This window comes from Hemibagrus wyckioides, linkage group LG08, assembly GCF_019097595.1.
Source record: "Hemibagrus wyckioides isolate EC202008001 linkage group LG08, SWU_Hwy_1.0, whole genome shotgun sequence".
Taxonomy (NCBI): Eukaryota; Metazoa; Chordata; class Actinopteri; order Siluriformes; family Bagridae; genus Hemibagrus; species Hemibagrus wyckioides.
The window spans coordinates 13,836,875-13,860,093 of record NC_080717.1 but is presented as its reverse complement, the minus strand read 5'-3'; the positions used below and the strand labels follow the sequence as shown (position 1 = coordinate 13,860,093).

At 36.5% G+C, this 23,219-nt stretch overlaps 2 protein-coding genes across 4 annotated transcripts; both read left to right on the top strand.

Annotated features, from left to right (window-relative positions):
* The first annotated feature begins 6,919 nt into the window (after window positions 1–6,919).
* On the top strand, window positions 6,920–14,335 carry arl13a (ADP-ribosylation factor-like 13A). 3 transcript variants are annotated; one of them, XM_058396296.1, is made up of 10 exons: window positions 6,920–8,084; window positions 9,408–9,500; window positions 9,665–9,735; window positions 10,788–11,037; window positions 11,171–11,276; window positions 11,455–11,660; window positions 11,907–12,000; window positions 12,089–12,353; window positions 12,445–12,564; window positions 13,361–14,335. In XM_058396296.1, exons 2-10 carry the CDS (start codon window positions 9,442–9,444, stop codon window positions 13,426–13,428), a joined length of 1,239 nt encoding a protein of 412 aa, XP_058252279.1. In that variant the 5' UTR covers window positions 6,920–8,084; window positions 9,408–9,441; the 3' UTR covers window positions 13,429–14,335. The 3 variants fall into 3 exon arrangements, with proteins under 3 accessions (XP_058252279.1, XP_058252278.1, XP_058252280.1); XM_058396295.1 differs by having other exon boundaries at window positions 8,421–9,500; XM_058396297.1 differs by having other exon boundaries at window positions 6,920–9,500; window positions 12,448–12,564.
* Window positions 14,336–17,127: 2,792 nt separating this feature from the next.
* tmem35 (transmembrane protein 35) lies at window positions 17,128–19,520 on the top strand. Its single transcript, XM_058396385.1, has 2 exons — window positions 17,128–17,344; window positions 18,458–19,520. Exons 1-2 carry the CDS (start codon window positions 17,225–17,227, stop codon window positions 18,818–18,820), a joined length of 483 nt encoding a protein of 160 aa, XP_058252368.1. The 5' UTR covers window positions 17,128–17,224; the 3' UTR covers window positions 18,821–19,520.
* The last annotated feature ends 3,699 nt before the right edge of the window (window positions 19,521–23,219 follow it).

The window sequence follows — 23,219 nt, the reverse complement described above, 5'->3', positions numbered from 1 at the left end:
GCCCTATAGCCACATTGTGAATCTCAAACGGCTGGCAAAATCCAAAGCACTGGGAATGAAGTCATCACATTGACGTATTACGTAGTGCAACATTTTGTTCAGGTTAAATCTGTTTGTCATTTTCACAACTCTTTTGGTGACTGGTAGCGATGTAAACAATAAAGTCTATCATGAATCAGACGATCTACTGTTGCTCAAATTGCTGAAGAAGTTAATGCTGGTTCTGATAGAAAGGTGTCAGAATACACAGTGCATTGCAGTTTGTTGTGTATGGGGCTACATAGCCACACATCAGTCATGCTGACCCTTTGCACCACTGAAAGCACCAAGAATGGGCACGTGAGCATCAGAACTGGACCACAGAGCAATGGAAGAAGGTGGCCTGGTCTGATGAATCACATTTTCTTTTGCATCACCTGGAACACATGGCACCAGGATGCACTATGAGAAGAAGGCAAGTAGAGGCAGTGTCATGCTTTAGACAATGTTCTGCTGGGAAACCTTGGGTCCTGCCATCCATGTGTATGTTACTTTGACATGTACCACCTACCTAAGCCTTGTTGCAGACTATGTACACCCTTTCATGGAAACGGTATTCCCTGTTGGCTGTGGCCTCTTTCAGCAGGATAATACGCCATGCCACAAAGCAAAAATGGCCCAGGAATGGTTTGATGAGCACAACAATGAGTTTGAGGTATTGGCGCTCAATTTCCCCAGATCTCAATCCAGTCAAGCATTTGTGGTATGTGCTGGAAGAACAAGTCCAATCCATGTAGGTCTATATATGAATGTGTATATGTATTTATATTATATATGAGTAATATAAATATATGTCATGAGTGTCATTAGATTGTATGACATAATATATTCATGACTGACATATTTGCACTGTTAGAGAACATAACATCAGGTGCTTGAATTGCAGAATTTGTATTTTATGTGATTAATAGACTATTGCCCTGAGGTCTATTATTCTAGCTCTGTGTCTTTTGTTGATTTTGGTCTTCGTTTGTTGCTGAACACAATCACCCAGTGGTGGTGTAATGGCCATTGCTCTGTTTCAGGGAGTGTTGATTTTCCATAATAGATTTTGGTCCATAAGAGTACACATTACTCTACCACACAGGTTTCAAAGCCTGGTTTTAGAGTACCCACTGTGCTATGTTCCCTGCTTTACCAAATCTAAATCAAGTAATCACTGTGATGAATTCAGTGTGTTAAAGAAGGGACAACAGCCAGGACAGGACAGGACAGGAGGTTCTCCAGGACCAAGGCTGGGAAACTGTGTTTTATTAAATTATATTGCACAGTTAGCATGGCTGGCAAAGGGCCTCAGTAGTACTCTATGGTCCTTTACACTGCCAGCTCCAAGGGCACCACTTTATGGCTTTCCATGCACTCTGTCCCAACTTTTTAACAAGCTGAGAATACAAAGAAAAGAATTTCACTGTAATGTATATGTGAGAAATACTTTCTGGTTCTTTGAGTACTCATTAGAGTGTGACTAATCAAAGTTGGTTTTCAAAATAAATACTTTTATAAATTAGGATAATTGGTTAAGTGAGTTTACACTGGCACACTGCTGGTGCCTTGTACAATAACAGGGCTTGTCCTGTAGCAACTATTTTGGATAAGATATATCAGTATGTGTGATCAGAGGTGGAGCAATTGCTACTGAGTTGATACTATTCTTGTCATGGCCAGCTGCTACAGTATGATATACTAACCCACAGAAGGAGAAGTGGCTGTTTTGCAAGACACTCTTGAGGAAAATGAAATGAAAAGATTTTTTTGGTTGTTTGCAGCGTTACATCCGGGAGTGCATGCAAGAAAATGGATCTGCTCTTCTGTAATTTTATCAGGCTTGAAACTAAACCACTAGCAGCCATGCATTATTATCTTAGCAGCTGGAACTAAGAGCATTTGGATGTATTTGGATGTTTGCCTAATCGCTTCTAGTCAGATAATGGATGACACAAAACAAAATAAAACCAGAATTGATTTTAAGGACCACTGCTGGCCAGGAATAGATTACACTGTATATGCAAGCAACTCCAGAACCAGTGGGCAGAAAAACAAGGTAATGTATGTAACAGTGGTTCTGTGAGGAATGGCAGGAGAGTTTCCTTTGAAACTATCTGTTTATTCCCTTGTCAAACAGTAGTAGCAAATTTGTCACTTCATGACTGTGATCTTAAACTCATGTGTGCAGCCTATAAAAGGTTCTCACTACTTCACACTTCTCCTCTGGCCATTCTCATCAACCCAAGTGACCCTGGTGGTCCTAGCAGTCCTGTACCTAGTTGTAGTAACATTCACATGTAACTTAATGAAACCTAGTAGAATTCTGATAATGTATTTTATTGAGAATAAGAATCAGTCAAGGTTGTGATATTGCTTTCTTCTGAGAGTGAGAATCACTCAAACACAACACAGACCATATGTTTTTCAACAAAGCAACCTTAGCTGTCTTAAGTGAAATCCACTTTACTTCCATATCTTCGATTGGTTCATATGACATGTTGCAGATATTGTTTAGTACTAAGGTCCCACTGAAAGGCCATGGGATTGTGTGGAGGATGTTCCTTATCATTAAGAAATGTTATGACTAGTTTTATTTCAATTTAATTCAATTAAATTGTATAGCACACTTAACAATAAACATTGTCGCAAAACAAATTTACTGAAATACATCAAATAAAATATCTAAATCGAAAAAATATTTAAATATTCAGTGTATAAATGATACATTTTTTAAACTTTATCCCTAATGAGGAAGCCAGAGGCTTACTGTCTTTGTTTACAGTGGCCATGTGTCAACTAATCTGTGGTGCAACTGTAGGATATATCTAGGAAGAAGTCATCTAGCAATAAAAAGATTGTTCATGGCGCATGGTCAGGGTCTTATGTCCAGTGTTTCATATAATGGTGCAAAAATTTTCCATTTGCCCACTGGTGTTTAAATAGACATTCATAACCCTTAAAAGATGCCAGTATGTTGTAGTTGCTGCCAGGGGATAGATAATAGGCCGTTTGATAACATTGTTCGCAAGATTATCTGTAAGATACCCTAAAGTATAATCTGTACAACTGATGGTGGCAGAAAAGTAAATATTTATACAGTTAGTAGATTTATTCAAACATTGGCAGTGTATTCTGGCCTCTCTGTCTCTGCCCTGTCTTTAAACCTCATTTGACTGTCCATTGTAAACACAACACCATTATCTGTATCTGTATCTGTTTAGTGCTCCACATATTCATATCTATATTTATATTTGGATTTAAAAGTGAGCAGTGCCTAGACCAGAAAGGTTTTTGTTGAGTTAAATATGATAAAAACCTATTTGACTATTCAATAGTGATTTCAACTAATGTATGCCTACAATATTTTGTCTAATCTGACTAATTTAGTAAGTCCTATTGGAGTAAATATAAACAAACAAATAGCCTAATTTAGACTAGGTAGTTAATAAGGACTGCTACATGTCACTGTTTATATTTTGATTGAAAATAAAAACCTCCTGTTTGTTTGCTGCACTGTCAAGCAGATGCCTTGTGTATCCTTCTGGATATGTGTTTGTATCTATTTCAAATATGGATCAGTCTGGATCTGTTCAATTTGTTAATGTATTCAGATACATTTACATCCTGTGTTTAGTTTGTAAAACATCATGAACACTAAGGGAGTGGTAATCCAGCAAGTGAATGGGAAAAGACATTTTTAAAAAAATAGCATTAGAATGATGACTGTGGCACAAAAAGGGACTGCAATCATAAGATTTCAGTGAAGGAGAACAGACAGAGTCAGCTGTACATTCTGAATGTGTTAAGCTTCACAAAATGCAATTTCCTCCCAATTTCCTGCTCTGCATGTCTAGCAGTATTTTTGAGGAATCCAAAAGCACACGTACTGCATAGTGTTAAATATTTTGAGTAGTAGGGAAACGTTACAGAACTAGGAATGATAAATAATTTTTGCTTATTCATTTTAAAAAACAGTCAGCTGCCTTCTGTGAGCACATGCAGGGTTGCCAGGTCTCAGCTAAATATTCAGATTAACTACTTTTCAAACATTGCTCAAACAGACCTGAAGCTAATAAAGAAAATTTGGGCATTGGAAAAGTAAGTGATCTTTCTTTCTTTCTTTCTTTCTTTCTTTCTTTCTTTCTTTCTTTCTTTCTTTCTTTCTTTCTTTCTTTCAGTCTGTACATGGGGAAATGGTTTTGTAAATCATAGATACTGTCTGCACTTACATTGTTGTTTCATTTAAAATAGCAAAAAGTTATTAGATATGCATTATTCAAAATATGTGCTTTAAAGTAAAATCATTTAAACAGAACATTAGCCCAAATTTGGCATAAACCCCACAATCCTAGCAACCACCAACAATGGCTTCAGGGTTCCTTAAGTTTTCTGAACTTTCAAGGAACCATACTCTCTAGTTTTGGCCACACCCTACTTTGGCACAAAACTGCCTTTCTGTGTAACTCCCTCCATCCACTGTTGTGTTTTTTTTATTTAACAACAGATAAACACTTCAAATGTCAGATAAAATCTAGTGCTTCCTGGACATTTGTGTAAAAAACCACAGATTATTTGTAACAGGCTCCTGCAACAATGGCTTGACAAACTTGCCTCCTTTTATGTTCAGGCAGTGATTCACTACATCCCATTGTGATTGCTCTTCTATCTCCTTTTGATGATATAAGACTAGGGTTCAATTGAATCAAATGTGTCTCAAATCAGACCAACACTATGTTGTGTATCAGGAACAATCACACAAGGATAAGGACCGCAGCAAATGTGCCCTGTGTGAGAACCACATTAATTATACCACTGAGCTGGTGGTCACCAACCAATTGTCACTAACAGCTGTTACATTTAGCCCAAGTCTGTTCTCAGCTATTCAGTTTTACTCCTACTTTTTCATAGGGCTGAACAGCCATGCTTTCTGCCATTTGTTGTTACTGCCATGACACAGCAGTAAAAGGAACTGAATTTTCATCTTCTGAGAGGGTTGCAAAATTAGTTAGTTAAAGGCTCTGCAAATGCTGGCTCCACTTACAGTTGGGCATTATGCAACTCCTTCCTTAAAATACAAATATTCCATAAAGTTCAACAATTAACAGCAAGTTATTAATATGAACTTATGACATAGCAGAGACCATCTTAATAGGCTGCCCACTATGGTTGATTTTAGTTCTTACCACTAACATATTAATGAATAGGACCATGTAAGCAAACCAACTTTTTCTCAAGCTCTTAAGGGAAAAACAGACACTTAGTGGGCTTTCACACTAGTAATTTAGTCTGAAACAGAGCATGGATTTCAAAATAGTGTTATCTCTAGTTATGACTCTAGTTTTAACAAAAGGCCAAACCAGTTAATTCAAAGATATCCTCTTATTCAGATTTAATCAAAAAATATAAGGATTTTATCAGAACACGTTTGCAAGAACAGTATGTACTTACAATTTCATCAGACTCACATGCTTGTTTTAAAGTTACTGAGAAAGTATACAGTATCTTAAAAGACACATATATGTGGCTTGATGAATTAAGCATGAAAACAGTAGTTTCATGTCATACAGTGTTTGCTATTATTATTTAAAACTAATGAAAAAAATTATTAGATTAAATTAGATTAGAAAATTAGAGATTTTAGTGTAAATTTCACCAAAAGGACATGGAAATGTTTTTGTTTATGCTAGTTTTTAATTTTTAACTAGTAAAAAGTAGGACAGCATGCAGAGCCTAGAAAAGTTCATTCCAGCATTTCCTAGTCTTTACGCTGGCTAAACTTATAACATATATAACATATATGTGTGTGTGTGTGTGTGATCAGGCTTGTTCAGTACTCAAATGTTATACACATATACACGTATGCAGCAAACTGCAATCTCTGGAGGAGGCAGCATCCAAAATGAGACGCAGTGAATATAGAAACAATGTATATGTGCGGTTCGCTGTCTCTGACTACTCTAATTATCCAATCAAAGGACGGGAAATTGCTGACGTTATTGTATGCCTGCTAGATGGCCCCAGTGATGCCAACTCGAAATCTGATTGGTTAATTTTACAATTTCATTGCCACTTATTTTAAGCTAAGGGCACCTCCACTATTGATTCTGAAGGCCTTAAGGCAGATCTCTTTCACTCTGGCAGCACATGATGTCAGCCACTGGCTGAAATATGACTGGATAATGCTTTTATCATAAATATACACTACTGGAAGCAGCGCAACCAAGAGAAAAGCTATGAAATGTAAATAATAGACTATTGGGAATAATTTAATACACATTCATGGAAACATATATTAAATATATTAAAATGCAAGTCAGTGATTCAGATCACTGCTATTTAGGCCAGCAGAGAAGGCCCTGACGGCCCACCACTGATATATATTTACATTTTACAAGGGTTTTATACAGTGAGGGAAAAAATTATTTGATCCCCTGCTGATTTTGTACGTTTGCCCACTGACAAAGAAATGATCAGTCTGTAATTTTAATGGTAGGTGTATTTGAACAGTGAGAGGCAGAATAACAACAAAAAAATCCAGAAAAACACATTTCAGTAAAGTTATACATTGATTTGCATTTTATTGAGTGAAATAAGTATTTGACCCCTTTGCAAAACATGACTTAGTACTTGGTGGCAAACCCTTGTTGGCAATCACAGACGTCAGACATTTGTTGTAGTTGGCCACCAGGTTTGCACACATATCACATCTCAAGGAATTTGGGCCCACTCCTCTTTGCATCCACTACCCATTTTCATATACAATATATGTATATGTATATATATATGTATGACCCATATATATATACAACTGGCTGATCCTGTGTATGTATATATATATATATATATATATATATATATATATATATATATATATATATATATATAAAATTGATGACTAGTTATCAACAATTCCAACCTCCTCACCCATTATGGTTATGGGCTTTATCAAAGTTTTAGTCCTTCTAAAGTCCGCCACCATCTCCTTGGTCTTCCGCGCATTTAGGTGCAGGTAATTCCTAGTGCACCAGTCCACAAAGTTATCCAGTAGTCCCCTATACTCAGACTCATCCCTAATACACCCCACCACTGCTGTGTAGTCAGAAAAGTTCTGCGGGTGGCATGATTCAGAGTTGTACTGAAAGTCTGAGGTGTACAGAATGAAATAAAAATGGAGACAGGACAGGACCCTAAGGTGCTCCTCTGTTACTGACCAACATGTCAGACAGAGAGGCCCCCAATCACACAGAGGCCTATCTGACAGGTTGTCATTAGTCCAGGAGATGGTGGATGGGCTGACACCCATTCTAAACAGCTTCTCACTCAGCAGGAATGGTTGGATGGTTTTGAAGACACTGAAAAAAAAGGAAAGCAAAGATCCTCACAGCACCACCACTGTCTCCAGGTAGAAGTGAGCACGCTGCAGCAGATAGATAACAGCATCCCACATGAGGCTGGTAAGCAAACTGGAGTGGGTCCAGTGCAAGTCCATGAAACTCATGAAAATCTCTCCAACACCTTCATGACATGTGACATCAAAGCAGCTGGTCTATAGTCTCTGAGGCCAGATGGGGTGGCTTTTGGTACTAGCCAAAATATTTTCCACAGCACTGGTACCCTTTCAATGCATCAGGTTGTAGATCTACTTGAGGATAGACAGCTGAGTAGTGCTTAAGAACCCTGGGATTAATATCACCATGACCTGCAGCCAGCTGTCCAGCTGTCTTCTCACCTGGTTGGCCATCACAGTCAAATAAGAGGATGTGGTTGGTCCAGTGGAGGTAGGCATTGGGGGGTTGTGGTCAGGGATTTTCAGGAAGCCTGTGTGGCGTTGCTGTAGATGTTTGTTTGGTGTCTGCAAGAGTTGAAGACTGTTCCTGTGTGAGATTTGTGGAATATATGAAGAAAGGAATTTTACTGTGCTGTAATGAATATGTGATGAATATGAAGGCTTCTTCTTTGTGACACTGTTAAAGGGTGCACAACTAGATATTCAGGTCATTCTCACTCCACCTGTATGTTAGGTTTGGTGAAATGGAACAGAAGGACTGAGAAAAGTTCTGGTAAGTATGCATGCGCCAAACATGTTCAGTTAGAGGTATAAGTTGAAGATGTGCACAATAATAGCCAAAATAATAGTAGAGAAATTCACAGAACATCACACAGCTTGGTTCACTAGTCATCTCAATAAACAAGAACACCAAAATGGACATGTGTTTTGGTATTAGAGTTTATCTGTTGAAACAGCTTATTAGTAGGGTGGCTATTTATAGGCCAAACCTTTTATGATGTCAGAACAAAAAAAGGAATACACATGATTTACACTGTATGGCATACTACAATATGGTAATACCTGCTATCATATAATATATAATCACTGTCTGTAAATCTAATTACAGGTCAATTGAAAAGCATGAAACCCAATTTGTAACTGAAAGAACACTGTAACTGTACAGTGTTCAAAGCAAATCTTTATTTGGACCAGATAAACAAACCATCACCTACCAATAAGGAGAGCAGATGTCCCTGAAGCTCATGTGATTAATAAGAACCGTAAGCCTACTTGGCTCCTCCCAGATGAGGAGACAGGATTAGAGGTATAATTTGAGCCTGATTAGGATTTTACTGCACTGTGCACAATGCCACAGATGAGGAAAACATAAACATGCAAATAAATAAGGACAGATTACTGTAAGTAAATTGCCATTATTTTAAACCAAAACCTTACAATAAAATGGAATCTGCTTGCCTCATGTATTGTGTTTTGTGCTACTGTACTTCTGTGTTTTTACACTTCTCTGTAGATATTTTCTGACATATTTAAAACAAACAAACATATAAGACTAGTTCTGTGTACTGCATATAAAATACCTTAACCTGATACATAAACCTTTTTCAGCATATTTTTGATTTTTGAATTTCACACCAAAAACTTTGGTGCATTTGGGATTCACTCCTGGTTTAGTGTGGTGTTACATGTTCATCAGTCCTAAAAATGGATGTTTGTAGCTGCAATTCCTTCTTATATAATGTCCACATTTTTTTTTATTATAGTCATTATTATATGATTAAAGTATTATAGACCTGTATATCACTCCTGCCATATATAATGAATGCTACTCATGCCCTTTGTCAAGCTATGCTCATAGCTTAAAGATTTCTTATTGCATTTAAAGATATTGCAGCATGTGCATATTAAGATAGTTCTTAAGAAATGTATCTCTCTATATAGAAAGTAATTCTCTACATAGAAATTCAAGACTAAATCTATTTATAATGACACAAACCAGATGACATTATATTTTGTGACAGCTATAAGTATTGGCTAGCAGCCTACCAGACATAGCTTCACTGTCAGTGTAACCTATTCTACAATCTGCATACAGGTTTGAATCACGAAGATGGTGTTCTCATCTTAGTATGTTCAATTTGATGAGCAACTGCTGCAACTGGGTTTCTAAACTGCAGCAGCCCATGAGGTAAATACTAGCTGATAAATTGCCAAGCTACCACTATTATGCCATTGAGCAAGGAGTTAACCTTCTGTGCTTAGTTATAATGCCAAAATAAGTAAATGTAAATTGTTTAATATCAGACTGAGAAAAACAGGAATCACATAGATGGACCTCTTCTGTTTCTTCAGGAAAGTTACTGTGCTGGTGGTTGGTCTTGACAGGGTGGGAAAGACATTGTGTATCAGAGGGATGTTAAGAGGTAAAAACATCATATAAAGTTATGTATATTAGCTTCCAGTTATGGCAAGAAAATTAGAAATTATCCTTCAATTCTATGTTTTTATTCATGAGGGTCTAAATAACAACTGTGGTGTCCTCACTAACTTCTATAAAGAAAGAAATAAAATCGTGTGACAGCAAAAAAACAGCAAGATTTCAATATGAATTCATTTTTCTCAAAACAACATTCAGAGACCAGGTGGGAAAAAAATAAGTTCACCCTTCCTACTTCCAGAATTACTAAGAAAGTAACTAGCAGCCAGTTGTTACTAATAAAATGCACATTAGTTAATCAAGAGGTGTGACTACCTCTATAAAAGCAGAACTTGTTAAAATCTTACCAACAAGAAAGGACATTACCCTCAGAAATGCAACTGTTGCTGCTCATAAGTCTGGGAAGGGTTATATGGTCATCTCCAAACAATTTAAAAGTCACCATTCTACAGTGAGAAGGATTGTTTACAAATGGAAAGCCTTTAAGAAGTAGCTAGTCTTCCTAGGAGTGGGTGTCCAAGCAAATTCCATCTTGTTTCAAATTCCAGATTGTTTAATGCTATATAAAGAAAAATACATAATGTGACCTATAGGCCTCTGTAAGCACATTAAAATGTTTATGTTCATGACAGCACGATCAGAAAAAGGCTGAACAGGTATGGCATGGAATAGAATGTATGTTACACTTCCCTGGGTTGGGTCACTGAAAAGCAAAAGTAAGGATAAAGGGGAAAATAAAGAATCATGCCTTCCATCTACTCACTTAGTTCAACCTGCCTTCTGTCTGTCAGCAGTTTCTGAATTTCAATTTACATTTTTTGGGGAAAAAGTGATTACAATTTTATCTGTTATGTTTTTGTCACCTAAGGTTATTTATTGTTTATATATATATTGGTTAAGATTATTCAATTGTTATTTAGATTTAGAAAAAATGTAGAATTGAAGGAAGCAGTACTGTCTTTTTCCCATGACTGTATATAATTAATAATGGTTATATTTTCTATTTTACAATATTGTCTATCTCTGTATTTTGTTTAGCTCCCCTTGGAGAAGTTAGTCCTACTCATGGATGTGTCCGCTATGAGTTAAGGCTAGAAAACTTCCTGGTGAATTTACTGGACACAGGTGGAAGTCCTGAATTTCACTTATGCTGGAGAGAATACTATGGCGAGGTCCATGGGGTAATTTTTGTTGTAGACTCCAGTGACAGACACAGAATGAAAGAGGTCAAAGAACTTTTAACAGACATCCTGAGACATCCCAGATTGGCTGGAAAGCCCCTGTTAGTGTAAGTTGTCATTTAAAATCCCTTTATGTTTAAATACTCTTTAAAATTATTCTTAGGATTAAGGTGTAAGTGGTTACTTCTACATGCAAAGTAAATAATTTCCACAGACTGTTCCTCTACTGTTCCGCTACAGATTAGCCAATAAACAAGACAAAATGAATGCCTTACTGGGAAGTGAACTGATTGAGGTCCTGTCCCTGGAGAAATTGGTCAATCAGAGCCGGTCTCTGTGCCACATTGTGAGTAACATTCTGGGTAATGACAGAAAATGTGGCCAGAAAAAACAAAATCTCTTAATAAACTTAATACCTGTGATGACATTTTATACACTTTTGTGATATGCTATACCTATTTTAGAGTTGTTATTTACATTGCATGAGCAGCTGTATGAATAACAAAGTTTTTGTACCATAAAAGGAGCCATGTTCTGCCTTAATGGACCTGCGGCGGTGGTCAGACAGGAGGACATTGCGTGGCCTCAGATGGTTACTAAGGGCTGTGTGCCTCGACTATCCAGACCTTTGTGCCCGTGTAGTCAGAGATTGTGGAAAGCCACCAGGACCAGAGGAGAGAGAAAGGAAAGCAAAGACGGAAAAAAGTCAGAAAAAAAACAAAGTTGAAAGGTGCCTTTTGTGTTTAAAGCTGTTTGAAATAGCCTTGTTCTATTGGCAGATATTGCCATTTATATCCCCCAAAACAAAGCAAAGTTATCCAATTATATAAAATTCCAAAAAATATATATAGCTTGAAATTAGTAAAAGAAATAGTTTCAGAAATATATTTAATAATATTACTTTGAGTTTATCTTGAAATAATTTCACTTGCTAAGGTGGCATGTATTGCAGCTTGTAATGTGTTGGCATCTGCAGACTCAAATCCAGCAAACCAGACATTCACCAAGCACAGTGCCCCCTTGAGGAAGGACAGAAAAGTAGGGGCCATCTACAACCAATTATTCTTAAGGTAAGTCACAGCACACATACATACACACACACATACATACATACATACACACACTTAATTTAAACTAGACTTTACAATCTGGTTACAGGAAAATTCTTTTCAAAAGAAGATGAAGAAAAAGAAGCTGAAAGTTAAAATTAAAGCAATAAGTGTGAAAAAAGGGAGCAAAAAAGAAGTAGATAAGGAACAGAAAAAAGAGGAAACGGAAGGAAATGAAGCAGAACAGGATGGTAACAGTCAAAAGGAGAAGGCCAGTTGTGCCCTTTTGCCACAAAAAAGTGGGAGGCTAAAACCCAAAGCAAAAGTGGAGACTTTGGATTATTCTGAGCCCCAGAAGGCCAAACCCCCTAAAGGTATTCTGGCCAATATAATACTTTAGAGTCATTTCAAATAGATAATGGGTTGATGATGAGGGGGTAACTTTATTTTGATTCATGGCTACAGCAGGTACTGGACAAAACAAGAAAAAGAAAAAACTTGCGAAGGGAAAGCGAAATAACAGGATAAACACAGAAGAAATTCCTGTAAATTATAGACAGCCTGCTGAGCTCTCTGCAACATTTGGTAAGTCTCACTGTACTTTCACTCTTGTATAAAAGCAGAATTCCACTTAATCACAACTTATGTACTTCGATACACTAGATGGTGTTATGCACCTTAACTTCACATTGCAATCCCCCAAAATGCAAAGAAAAATGTTGTCACGTGATTGTGTTTGTGCTGAAACTGTTCCCTTAAAAAACTTGAATCATCTGAACATGAAACAACCCTAAAAAATGATAGCTCTGGATTGCAACAGCTTATACTCTACACTGTTACAAAGAGCTGTTCATATGACACCAGCCCTGATAACTACACTGTCTGAGACTGATGGCTGGAGAACTCAATTTATGGCTAAAGAGTTTGGCTGACCTGAACTGTGGGATCTTAGACAAATCATGTGACTATAGCAGAAACACATTAAAGATTTATTTCTTAAATTCTTACAATATATCTGATTTTGTATACATTTGATCATTGGATTGAAGGAGTTTCCCCATTGCAAATTAAATGTCAGTAACAGGAACTCATGTGAGGTGTGTCTTGTCTATCAGCCTTTTTTGTCAGCAAAGGCCTTCAAAATGTTGTGAATACTTTATAAGGGTTACAAATCTGTATAATTGTTGTTTGTTTGTTTAATTTTTGTTTACAAGTTTTATGTGATAAAACATTTATTTATCATTTTTGGGGAGACTAAAAGGTTATCTAATTAATTCCCTACTTGGCGGTTCCTTGGCAAAGTAAAACACTTTCTGGGGTGAGTATCTCTGATCTAGAATCTTAGCAGACTAAATTTCTTAATTTGCCTGTCTCCTGATAGATCTTTACAGAAAAGCCATTTTGGCTCTAAAAGCTCGACAGGATCAGAGTTTGATGCCAGAACAGTAAGATGACTGGAAAAGCAATGGCAGAAGACACACAGACCTATGCAGACCTTCTGTACCATGATGGTCTTCCACAGAGGTATAATCATCTGGATCATCTTTTTTTAGTATCTTGGATAATCCAAACCTTGGATAATGTTTTAGTTTTTAATAGACTGGTGTCTCTCCAATAAATATTGAAAAATATTTTTTTCATGAGCCAGTAATATAATTTGTTACTGTTATTGCTGGTGTATGCCCCACTGAACCATTTAAAACATTTCCTTTGATTTTTAAAAAAAATATTATTATTTTTATCAGTAATATTTTATATTGTATTTAAATTAGATGACTTGTAATCTAAATGTATGGTTTCTTTTGGTATGAACTTATTTCAATGAGCAGTTCCATTTTAGTGGGAATAGGGGGCTAGTTTCTATTATGTGCCAGTAGACATAAGCTAAATATTATTATTATTATTATTATTATTATTATTATTATTATTATTATTATTATTATGTATTTATTTATTTAATCCACCCTCATTTACTTTTATTTTATCATGTCACATTTAGCAATTCTCTCTCATCATCTTAAGGACCTTTTTTTTTATTTATTATTATTACATTTATTTGTTAAATTTATTATGACCAGATGACCAGTTTGCATGGCTAAATATTAGAATGAATTAAACTGCAAACATCAAGAGCAGAATTAGGACATACTGAATCGAATTCAAAATATCACGTTACATTCATTTAGTTTAGGTATATACTGTATATTTTGCTTATGGTATCATTATAATCTATCAAGTGTTCTTAGAAACAAGCATCATGTTTTATTGATATCTATTTGCTAAATAAACCTCCATTGTTTAGTTTATTTTTTCATACTTGCAGCCCAAAACTGTAATAAATTGTTCATTTTCACTCCTGCCACATCTGTATTATCCTGTATTATTTATTCATTGATCTGTACAGCTGCACAACTTTGGTTATCCCTATCCCCACTGTTACATTACCTCGGTTGTACAGTAGAGCACTGGTTTTCTTGATAAAAATCAAAGTTAATGTGAAATAGTTGCAGTTTAGACCTAGCAGTCATTATATACCAATTTATGTGTTTAGAAAATACATTTGCTTTTGTAGTATATTGTCGCTTTTCTAGTTAGAACTTTGTCTCAAAGATGAATTTTGTTTAACTCACTTTAACATAGAGTTGACTCTTAGCTTTTATTTTACCTTGTTTCAGGTGAACTGATCCAAGTAAAAGATTGCAGCTTTTGTAATTAAATGGGGATTAGAAACAATTTTGACATGTTTTGTTAGAAGCAAAGAGATGAGAAAGTTGTTAGTAAAGCCCACTGCAGTGTTTATGACAGGTTTAAAAGTGACTGAAAAGGTAGCTATAATAGTAGCATTGTCTGGTTACAGTTTTACTCACAGATATTTAGTGATATCTCTATTCTGCACAGAATTCTTATTCTATACAAACTAGGGTAACAAATTTAAGAAATAGTTTGCCCACAGATGGGAAATTTTACTTGCAGTATATAAAATCCCTGGCAAAAAATATGAAATTATCACACTTAGAGGATTTTCACCCAGCTTTTTTACTTTATAGCAAACAAACAAATCACAGATATGACACAAAAAGTTTTTGTTCAATAGCTTAACATTCTAGCTTTGTGAAACATACATCAAAAAATTCACTGACTTTTTTTTATTAATGGCATGAATTTTTTCCAAAACAAGTAGAGGAAACAAGTATGGAATCACTCAATGTTGAGTAAAACACAATTAGTACTTTGTTGCTCCTCCTCTGGCTTTTATGACAGCCTGAATTCTTTGAAGCATAGAATTAACTAATGAAAAACAATGTTCCCCATCAGTCTGGTTCCTTCTTTATCAAATAGCAATTAACAGATCAGCTTTCCAGAATGGAGCATTATCATGGTCCAATTTCCTTAAAATTCCACTATAAATTTTCAATTGGATTGAGATTCAGACTGTTTGCTGGCCATGACATTAAGTTGATATGCCTTTCCTGATGAAAAGCATCAACACTCTTATTCTGTCACAAACATTGACTCCTGTTTCCACCCATTTGTTTTTCATTTGATTTGCTGTGCACTTTCTATTATTAAGGCATATTGCTTTGAGTTTTTTATCCTGAGGCTTTGACATCTTCCTTATTCGGCGTGTATCTTTAACCTTATAACCTTCCCATTAAGTTTATACTTGCACCAGATTTTACACATAGCTGACTGGGAGCAATTAACTTCTTTGGCCACAGTCTGTGTTGAATTTTTTTTAATTTTTCCCTCAACATTGAGTGATTCCATACTTTTTTCCATTACTTGATTTGGAAAAAATATCATAAATAAGGTCACCCCTCCTGTAGTTCTAAATTTAGTTTTTTGCACAAGGTTAAAGCAAAGGTTTTGCTGAGTTTTATGACTAAGTGAATGAATCCTCATCAATCAGTGACCCACTTCACTTCATCTGAAGCCCAAACGTCAAAAGTCTCCTTTACTATTGGCTTTCCTAGGCTTATTCAGCTACATGTCCTCATTCAGATGGATGTTGGTGATAATATTGCATTGGATGACCTTCCTGAGGTTTGTGCGGCACTGGAGCCTGTGACATGTTAGAACATTCAGGACATTTTTCAGGACATTCTAAATTGTTGTATTCAGCTTAAAAATGACATGACTTCCTCCCATACACAGCTCTCAGGTGTTCATTTTGGTTTATCCTTTTAAACAACAAATGCAGTCTTCACAGGCAAAAACCAGGCCCACATGTTCCAAGATTTTGATCACTTGAGAAATGGATAGGTTTAAAAAATGTGTTATGTTCTAAGTTAACACTTCTAGAAATATCAGGAAATTAAAGCTGAAATTTTGATCTATTATCTCCTATTTATCTTTTCATCTCTAAAACAAATCCCTTCAGTTCGTAGCAAAAGAATTGACATTTCCATTCCAAAACTTTCAGAGAGGACTGCATTTCTAACAGACCAGATTTTAAATCTTCTATTCATTGGGATTATCTTCTTCTTTCGGCTTTTCCCTTCAGGGGTTGCCACAGCGAATCATCTCTCTCCACTTATCCCTATCTTCTGCATTTTCAACATTGCATCCTCAACACTTGCACCCACTAGCTTCATATCCTCATTTATTACATCCATATACCTTCTCTTTGGCCTTCATCTTTGCCTCCTGCCTGGCAGCTCCATGTCCAACATTCTCCTACCAATATACTCACTCTTCCTCCTCTGAACATGTCCAAACATCTTAGTCTGGCCTCCCTAACTTTGTCCCCCAAACGTCCAACATGAGCTGTCCCTCTGATGTACTCGTTCTTCCATTCATTGGGATGATAATTACATAATTTACAATCAAATGATCTAAATGGCTGCTATGACAATTTTTATGACGATTTCCTTAAACCCTCGTTTCTTTTGCTATACCTAACATTACTAGTTCTTTACACAGCACACAAAATTGATACCATATTTACCAAGTTACAAAAATCTTTTTTTTTTTAAACCCGTTTTAATTTCCTTTCTATTCTGCACTTCATTTGACTGTACTCCACTGAGAATTACAATGCACACTATTTCGTGTGAGCAGTTTTATTGGTCGACCTGCCACAGTCGTTGTCGCCCTCTAGTCGGGATTCAGTGAGGCAGAGATGGCTGGCCGCCATGTTCGACTTTAGATAGCCCCTCCCCCTCAGCATCTTCATGAGGACAGTAAGGAGACCGGACACAACGGATGTTAGACGAAGCTGGACTTTTGGTAGTCTTGACCGAATATGGCCTCGCCGAGAACAATAACTATCGTCGCTCTTTCTTTTGCACTAGGCCTGTTTTTTGTCTTCATGGGAACAATTAAACTTACACCGCGATTAAGCAAAGATGCCTACAGTGAAATGGTGAGTGTGTCTCTGATACTGCAGCTAGACCACAAATCATGCACCTCTAATTGTGTCTTTATGTGGTCCTGTTTTTTTCCTAAGTCATCATTACATTACATCATGCTTTGGTGATAGATACAGATTTTCATTTATATTTTACTGGTTACCTGTGTGACGTACGTCCTAAAACGGCGAAAGGGGAATCCGAGAACTGCATATAGAATGAGCTCCAGTTTAACTTTACAACCTGACGTATAATAAAGGCCTAGCTATTTTACCTTAATAAGCCATACTGAATTCAGCCGCAACAGTGCTGCCTTCATAACTGCATTACACTGCACTGTGCTCTTCATGCATTTCTCTCACACGGGTCTGTGCGGTTTCGGGACGAAGCTATTGTTTGATATAGTGCTTTGTTAGGCCAGGGGATACATCCTGCAGCACATTTTCAGTGCGTATGCTGTATGAAATGCCACAGTTATGCAATAATTGGTCGTTGCTGAAATAGCATTATTCATATTATTCTGTTTTATTTAGCTACAGTCAGACCTCATCCACGCTCTGTGCTGTAGAAACGTTTGCAATGGCGGCGCCTTCGAGCAAATTCTATGGTGCACCTGCAGTTGCTGAAAGGACTCTGCTTTTGATGAATTAAGATCTCAGTTGTTTTTGACCAAGGTGTAGACAGACAGGTGTACATAATTCTGTAGCAAATGGTCCGTTGTTAAAAATGAAAAGGGTGATTATTTGCGGTGCGTGTTAAATTGCGTGTTATTGTAAGCTCGTATTATGCAATTGTGTACTGAACAGTAGCTTTTTGGATAAAACGGGCTTTTCTTTCATTTGGTCTTGTATGGCCTCACTTTATTAGAAAAGGAGGAATCGAGTCTGGACCATATGGCTAAATTGAGGATTAAGGATTTTGTGGTTCTCTCTGTAGTTTCTGATTATCACTGTCGTGGGATTTCCAGCTTGCAACCTTCCAATCACAAGAGCAAAATGTTAGTCAAAGAACTATTACCAATATTTTGTTACTCTTACATTTCAGCAGCTACCAGCTCAAGAACCAATGTCATGTTCATGCTGCTTTTCTGCTCCTAATGTTAAATTCAGTTTCTGTTCACTTTTCAGAAAAGGGCATATAAGAGTTACGCAAAGGCTCTGCCAGGTTTGAAGAAGCTGGGCATCACCTCAGTGCTTCTGCGCAAAATCATCGGCACTGTGGAAGTGGCATGTGGTGTGGTCCTGACACTTGTGCCTGGAAAACCGAAGGATGTTGCAAACTTCCTGCTGCTGCTGGTCATGCTAGCTGTGCTCTTCTTTCACCAGTTAGTTGGTGATCCACTGAAGCGATATGCTCATGCACTGGTGTTTGGGATCCTACTTACCTGCCGCCTACTGATTGCACGCCAGAGTGATGACCGACCTGAGAGAGAGGAACGACGAGAAGAACAGGTCAATGCTCAGGAAAAGAACAAAATCAAAGTGTCTTAGCTTCTCCGTTTTGACTGTAGGAAATGCAAAACAATGTGGACATTTCCTGAATATCATATATGCTATGGCAAGTAAAAGATGGTCACTACAAAAAGTGATTTATGTTCTTTATGCCCATACAAGCTATCCAACCATACAGTTCTTTTAAACTTCAATTTAAAAACCTTAATTTCTAAATACTGACCCTGAGAGTGAAGAGTCAGAGTATGAACACCCTTATTAGCCCCTGCTGTCTTTTAAAACTTGAATTTATGTAATACTATGTAAAGCTAATATTATTATTACACCACCATCAGCTATAAGGTCCAATTATTATCATTATTACTCCCATAGTGACTATTTCTGTTTGACACCCTAGTACAGACACACAGTGATTTCTTAATTCCAAAATATCAATTATAAAAAGTGCTGTTCATTAGATAACATGAAGAAAAAATCATCCTGCAAAACATTCAAAGAATAATGCAATGCAAAAAATTTAAGACGATGTTTTCTCATGATAAGATTAGACTATTTCTGAGCATGATACTCCATTGGATGCCATCTTGCAGACGTGCCACAAAATGTTGAAAATGTATCTGGTTTGTGTGTGAAAGATTTGCTGTTTTGTGTTAGTATGTGCATTATTTTTAATGGTTGATTTTTTTTTTATTTATTTTTTTTTTTTTTATATGCTTTTTCGTTTTAACATATTTGATTTGGTAACTGTCACTTGTAAAAGTTCAATAAAGGTATCATCAACCTACCATATCTGTATGTATGTGTGTGTATATATATATATATATATATATAATGTATATGTATATGTGTGTATATATATATATATATATATATATATAATTATATAAAATTTTATCTCAATTTTAAAATGTGCAAGAAGGGCTTAAAATTTCAGGAGATAAAATGCATTCAGAAAGTATTGCCTTCACTATTTTTTAAGTCTGCATCTGTCACTAAGAGGTGATGTGTTTCTGTGCATTTCTCCAAAATATTCCTTAGCAACATGTCTCAAGTATGGGCAAAATTTTGAGAATGAGAATATTTGTAGAGTTTATGTGAACTAACCTACAGATAAACTGATTTGATTTTAGAATCGATCTACACAGGTTTAATTGTCACAACTAGGTCAAATGTTTTTCTTCAATAGCTTTCTTCCTGTTTGTTATAAAGAGATACTACTTACAATGGATATAAAAAGTTTACATACCCCTGTTATACTGGCAGGTTTTATTTTTTTTATGTAAAAAGTTACAATAACCTGGTTGCATAAGTGTTCAGGCTGTGTTCAAAATGAACCAATCACATTACATCTCATGTTCAGTAGTAACTATCACAAAGCTGTCATCAATGAAATGTCATCAATGATTTTTCATATCTTGGTTTCATATGCTGAAGCCATGGTCCACAAAGCAATGCATTTGCACCTGACTTGTTGAAAGGGGTATGAAAGAATATATTATAGTGTGCCATAATAACGGTCATCAGTGAATTTAATAAATATGCACTCTGCCTATATAACTGCATAGCCAATAATTTTTATTATATTTTTAAATTGTAGGTTTTTGTATGGATGTGGGCTCAAATGGTGTTTTGAGGACAACTGTGAAGAAATTTAAAAAAAAATCAGAATAATATTTTTAGAATCTTGTCTGTAAAGATTTTCATACATATAAAGTGACTGCTTTACTGAAAACAGCATTAAGCAGTGCCTGAAACAATATAGAAATGAGAGAATTAGAGAGACTACTAAATCATAAAAAATAAAACCCTGTTAGCTTCTAATATGTAAGTGGAGAGACGACTGGAGTTACTAATAAAGAAAATGTAGCATTACTAGCAAGAACAATTCCACAGCTCAGAAAACCTACCATAGGAAGAAGCACAAACAATGCATACAGGCAAGTGAATGTGAAAAGGGAGGATACAGATGATGCATTTAACGCCTTGGTTATAAGGGTTGTGTAAGGCCAACTTCATCCATAAAGTAGGAGATTAGTTATGCCATGTTGAAGGAACTAGATAATGAATCACTTTGTTATATATTTAAGGTTGAATAATAAAATATGTGTAAAGGGGAAAAATACCTGAATTTTGGAAGGAGGCTGTGCAATACCACATCAGGAAACAAGGGAAAGAAGCAAGTAATCTGAATAGCTACAGGCCCGTAGCCTTAACAACAGTGACATTAACATACTATCTAGAGTAGAGGGTTTGTGTCACAGTATCTGCATGGATTTAGGAAAGGGAGAGTTGATGAACCCTGTACTGAATCTTGAATCAATAATAAGAAAAGCTCCAAGTTGTACAGAATCAGTTGTAGCAATATTCTTTTTTTCTGAATATTCTTTAATATTCAGGCATACAATATGGTGTGGCAGGATAGTGTATTGACCAAGGTAAATACTGTGGTAAGTATGAGGGGAAGGATGAACATTAGTAAAAGAATTTTTTAAAAGAAAGATACAATCTGATGGGTAGGGGGATTATCAAGCAGGCATATGATAGAGAATGGTAGCATTTCAACCAGGCCTTCACTGGTGTCCTTCCTGAATTAATCCACCTCTATACCATCATTATGATGCCACCATGGTTAACATTTTAACATTTCTACTTACTCCTCCTAAAATTCTGCGATTCTCCATAAACTGTACACAAATTGGTTATCGCCTCGGTCCCCTTTAAATTTCATATGAAAACGGCGGCAGACTTCAGCTCCTCCCCGTCTTTCAGCACGTTCTTCAATCCGCAGACCGCGGCGTCGCAGAGCAAGGATCAGAGGACAAGTGTGTCTGTGTGTGTGTGTGTGATCAGGAAGACTCGTATTTGGCTTGTTCAGTACTCAAATTTTATACACATCTATGCAATACATTGGAATGCTGCAATAAGTACCACCCTACCCTGTTAGTCAAACGTTTATTTTATTTATTTTATTTTTTTACTTTTATACCCTCATCGGGGGCTGAGTCCCCCTTAAATGAAAATTCTAGAATCGCCCCTGGACGCCACGGCAATAGATACTAATCAACCCTTAAATAGCAAAGTAAAAAAGAAATCAGGCTACAGTATTTCACACTTCACACGGAGTAGTCAATTTTATTACGGTTACTTTTCTCAGAAAAGTCATTCTTGATGACGCGTGCAGCAAACTGCAATCTCCGGAGGACACAGCATCCGAAAGGAGACGCAGCGCATATAGAAACAATGTATATGTGTGGTTTGCTGCCTCTGACTACTCCAATTATCCAATCGAAGGACGGGAAATTGCTGATGTAATTGTATGCCTGCTAGACGGCCCCAGTGACGCCCACTCGAAATCTGATTGGTTAATGTAACAATTTCATTGCCACTTATTTTAAGCTAAGGGCGCCTGCACTATTGATTTTGAAGGCCTTAAGGCAGATCTCTTTCATTCTGGCAACACATGATGTCAGCCACTGGCTGAAATATGATTGGATAAATATTCTTATAAATATACACTACTAGAAGCAGCGCAATCAAGAGAAAAGCTATGAAATGTAGAGACTAGACTATTGGGAATAATTTAATACACATTCATGGAAAAATATATTAAATATATTAAAATGCAAGTCAGTGATTCAGATCACTGCTATTTAGGCCAGCAGAGAAGGCCTTGCTGGCCCTGATGGCCCACCACTGCTGGGTACTAATCTGGACAATATAAAAAAATACATACTGTAAAACCACAGCTGCTCAACTCACTGAAAAATTAAATGCACATCTCGACACCAGTTTTTGTAACTTGTTTGTCAGGGGCTCCACAGGATCAATATTCATGGTTGGGATAACCTTTTTAAACATGTTAAACATGTAATGTTCCCTGATGAATTTACCTTTACTTTCTTCCCCACGTCCCTGAGAGTTATGGTGTGTAGGAGCCCCAAAGAAGCTTGACACCAGGTATTTTATGTGCCCAGAGTGAAGCACGGAGGTGGATCAGCACTCCCTAAACCCACTATTTGGATCACCAGATCTGAATATTACTGAGCACTTTACCGTGTTTTGGAGGGGCGAGTCAGGAAACAAAACATTTTCCTCCACCAGCATCATGACTTGGCCGCTGTTCTGCAAGAGGAATAGCTCAAAATCCCTTTCGTCATCTGTCAATCCCAAAACGGATTGAGGCTGGATTGTTTGCAAGAAGGTCTTACACAATAGTAATAAATTATTGGATTTTCAGTTTCATTTACCATTCCCTGTATGACTTTGACTTTGACAAGGGCCAAATTTCATGGGTCCTAATTTAAAAAACCTATAATAAAATTCCTAATATTCACTTATTTGATAGTATATTATACTTATATTAAATGTATATATCAGATGTTTTTTCGTAATAACGTGATAATTTTCTTGTTATAACGAGATACTGATAGGATTTGTT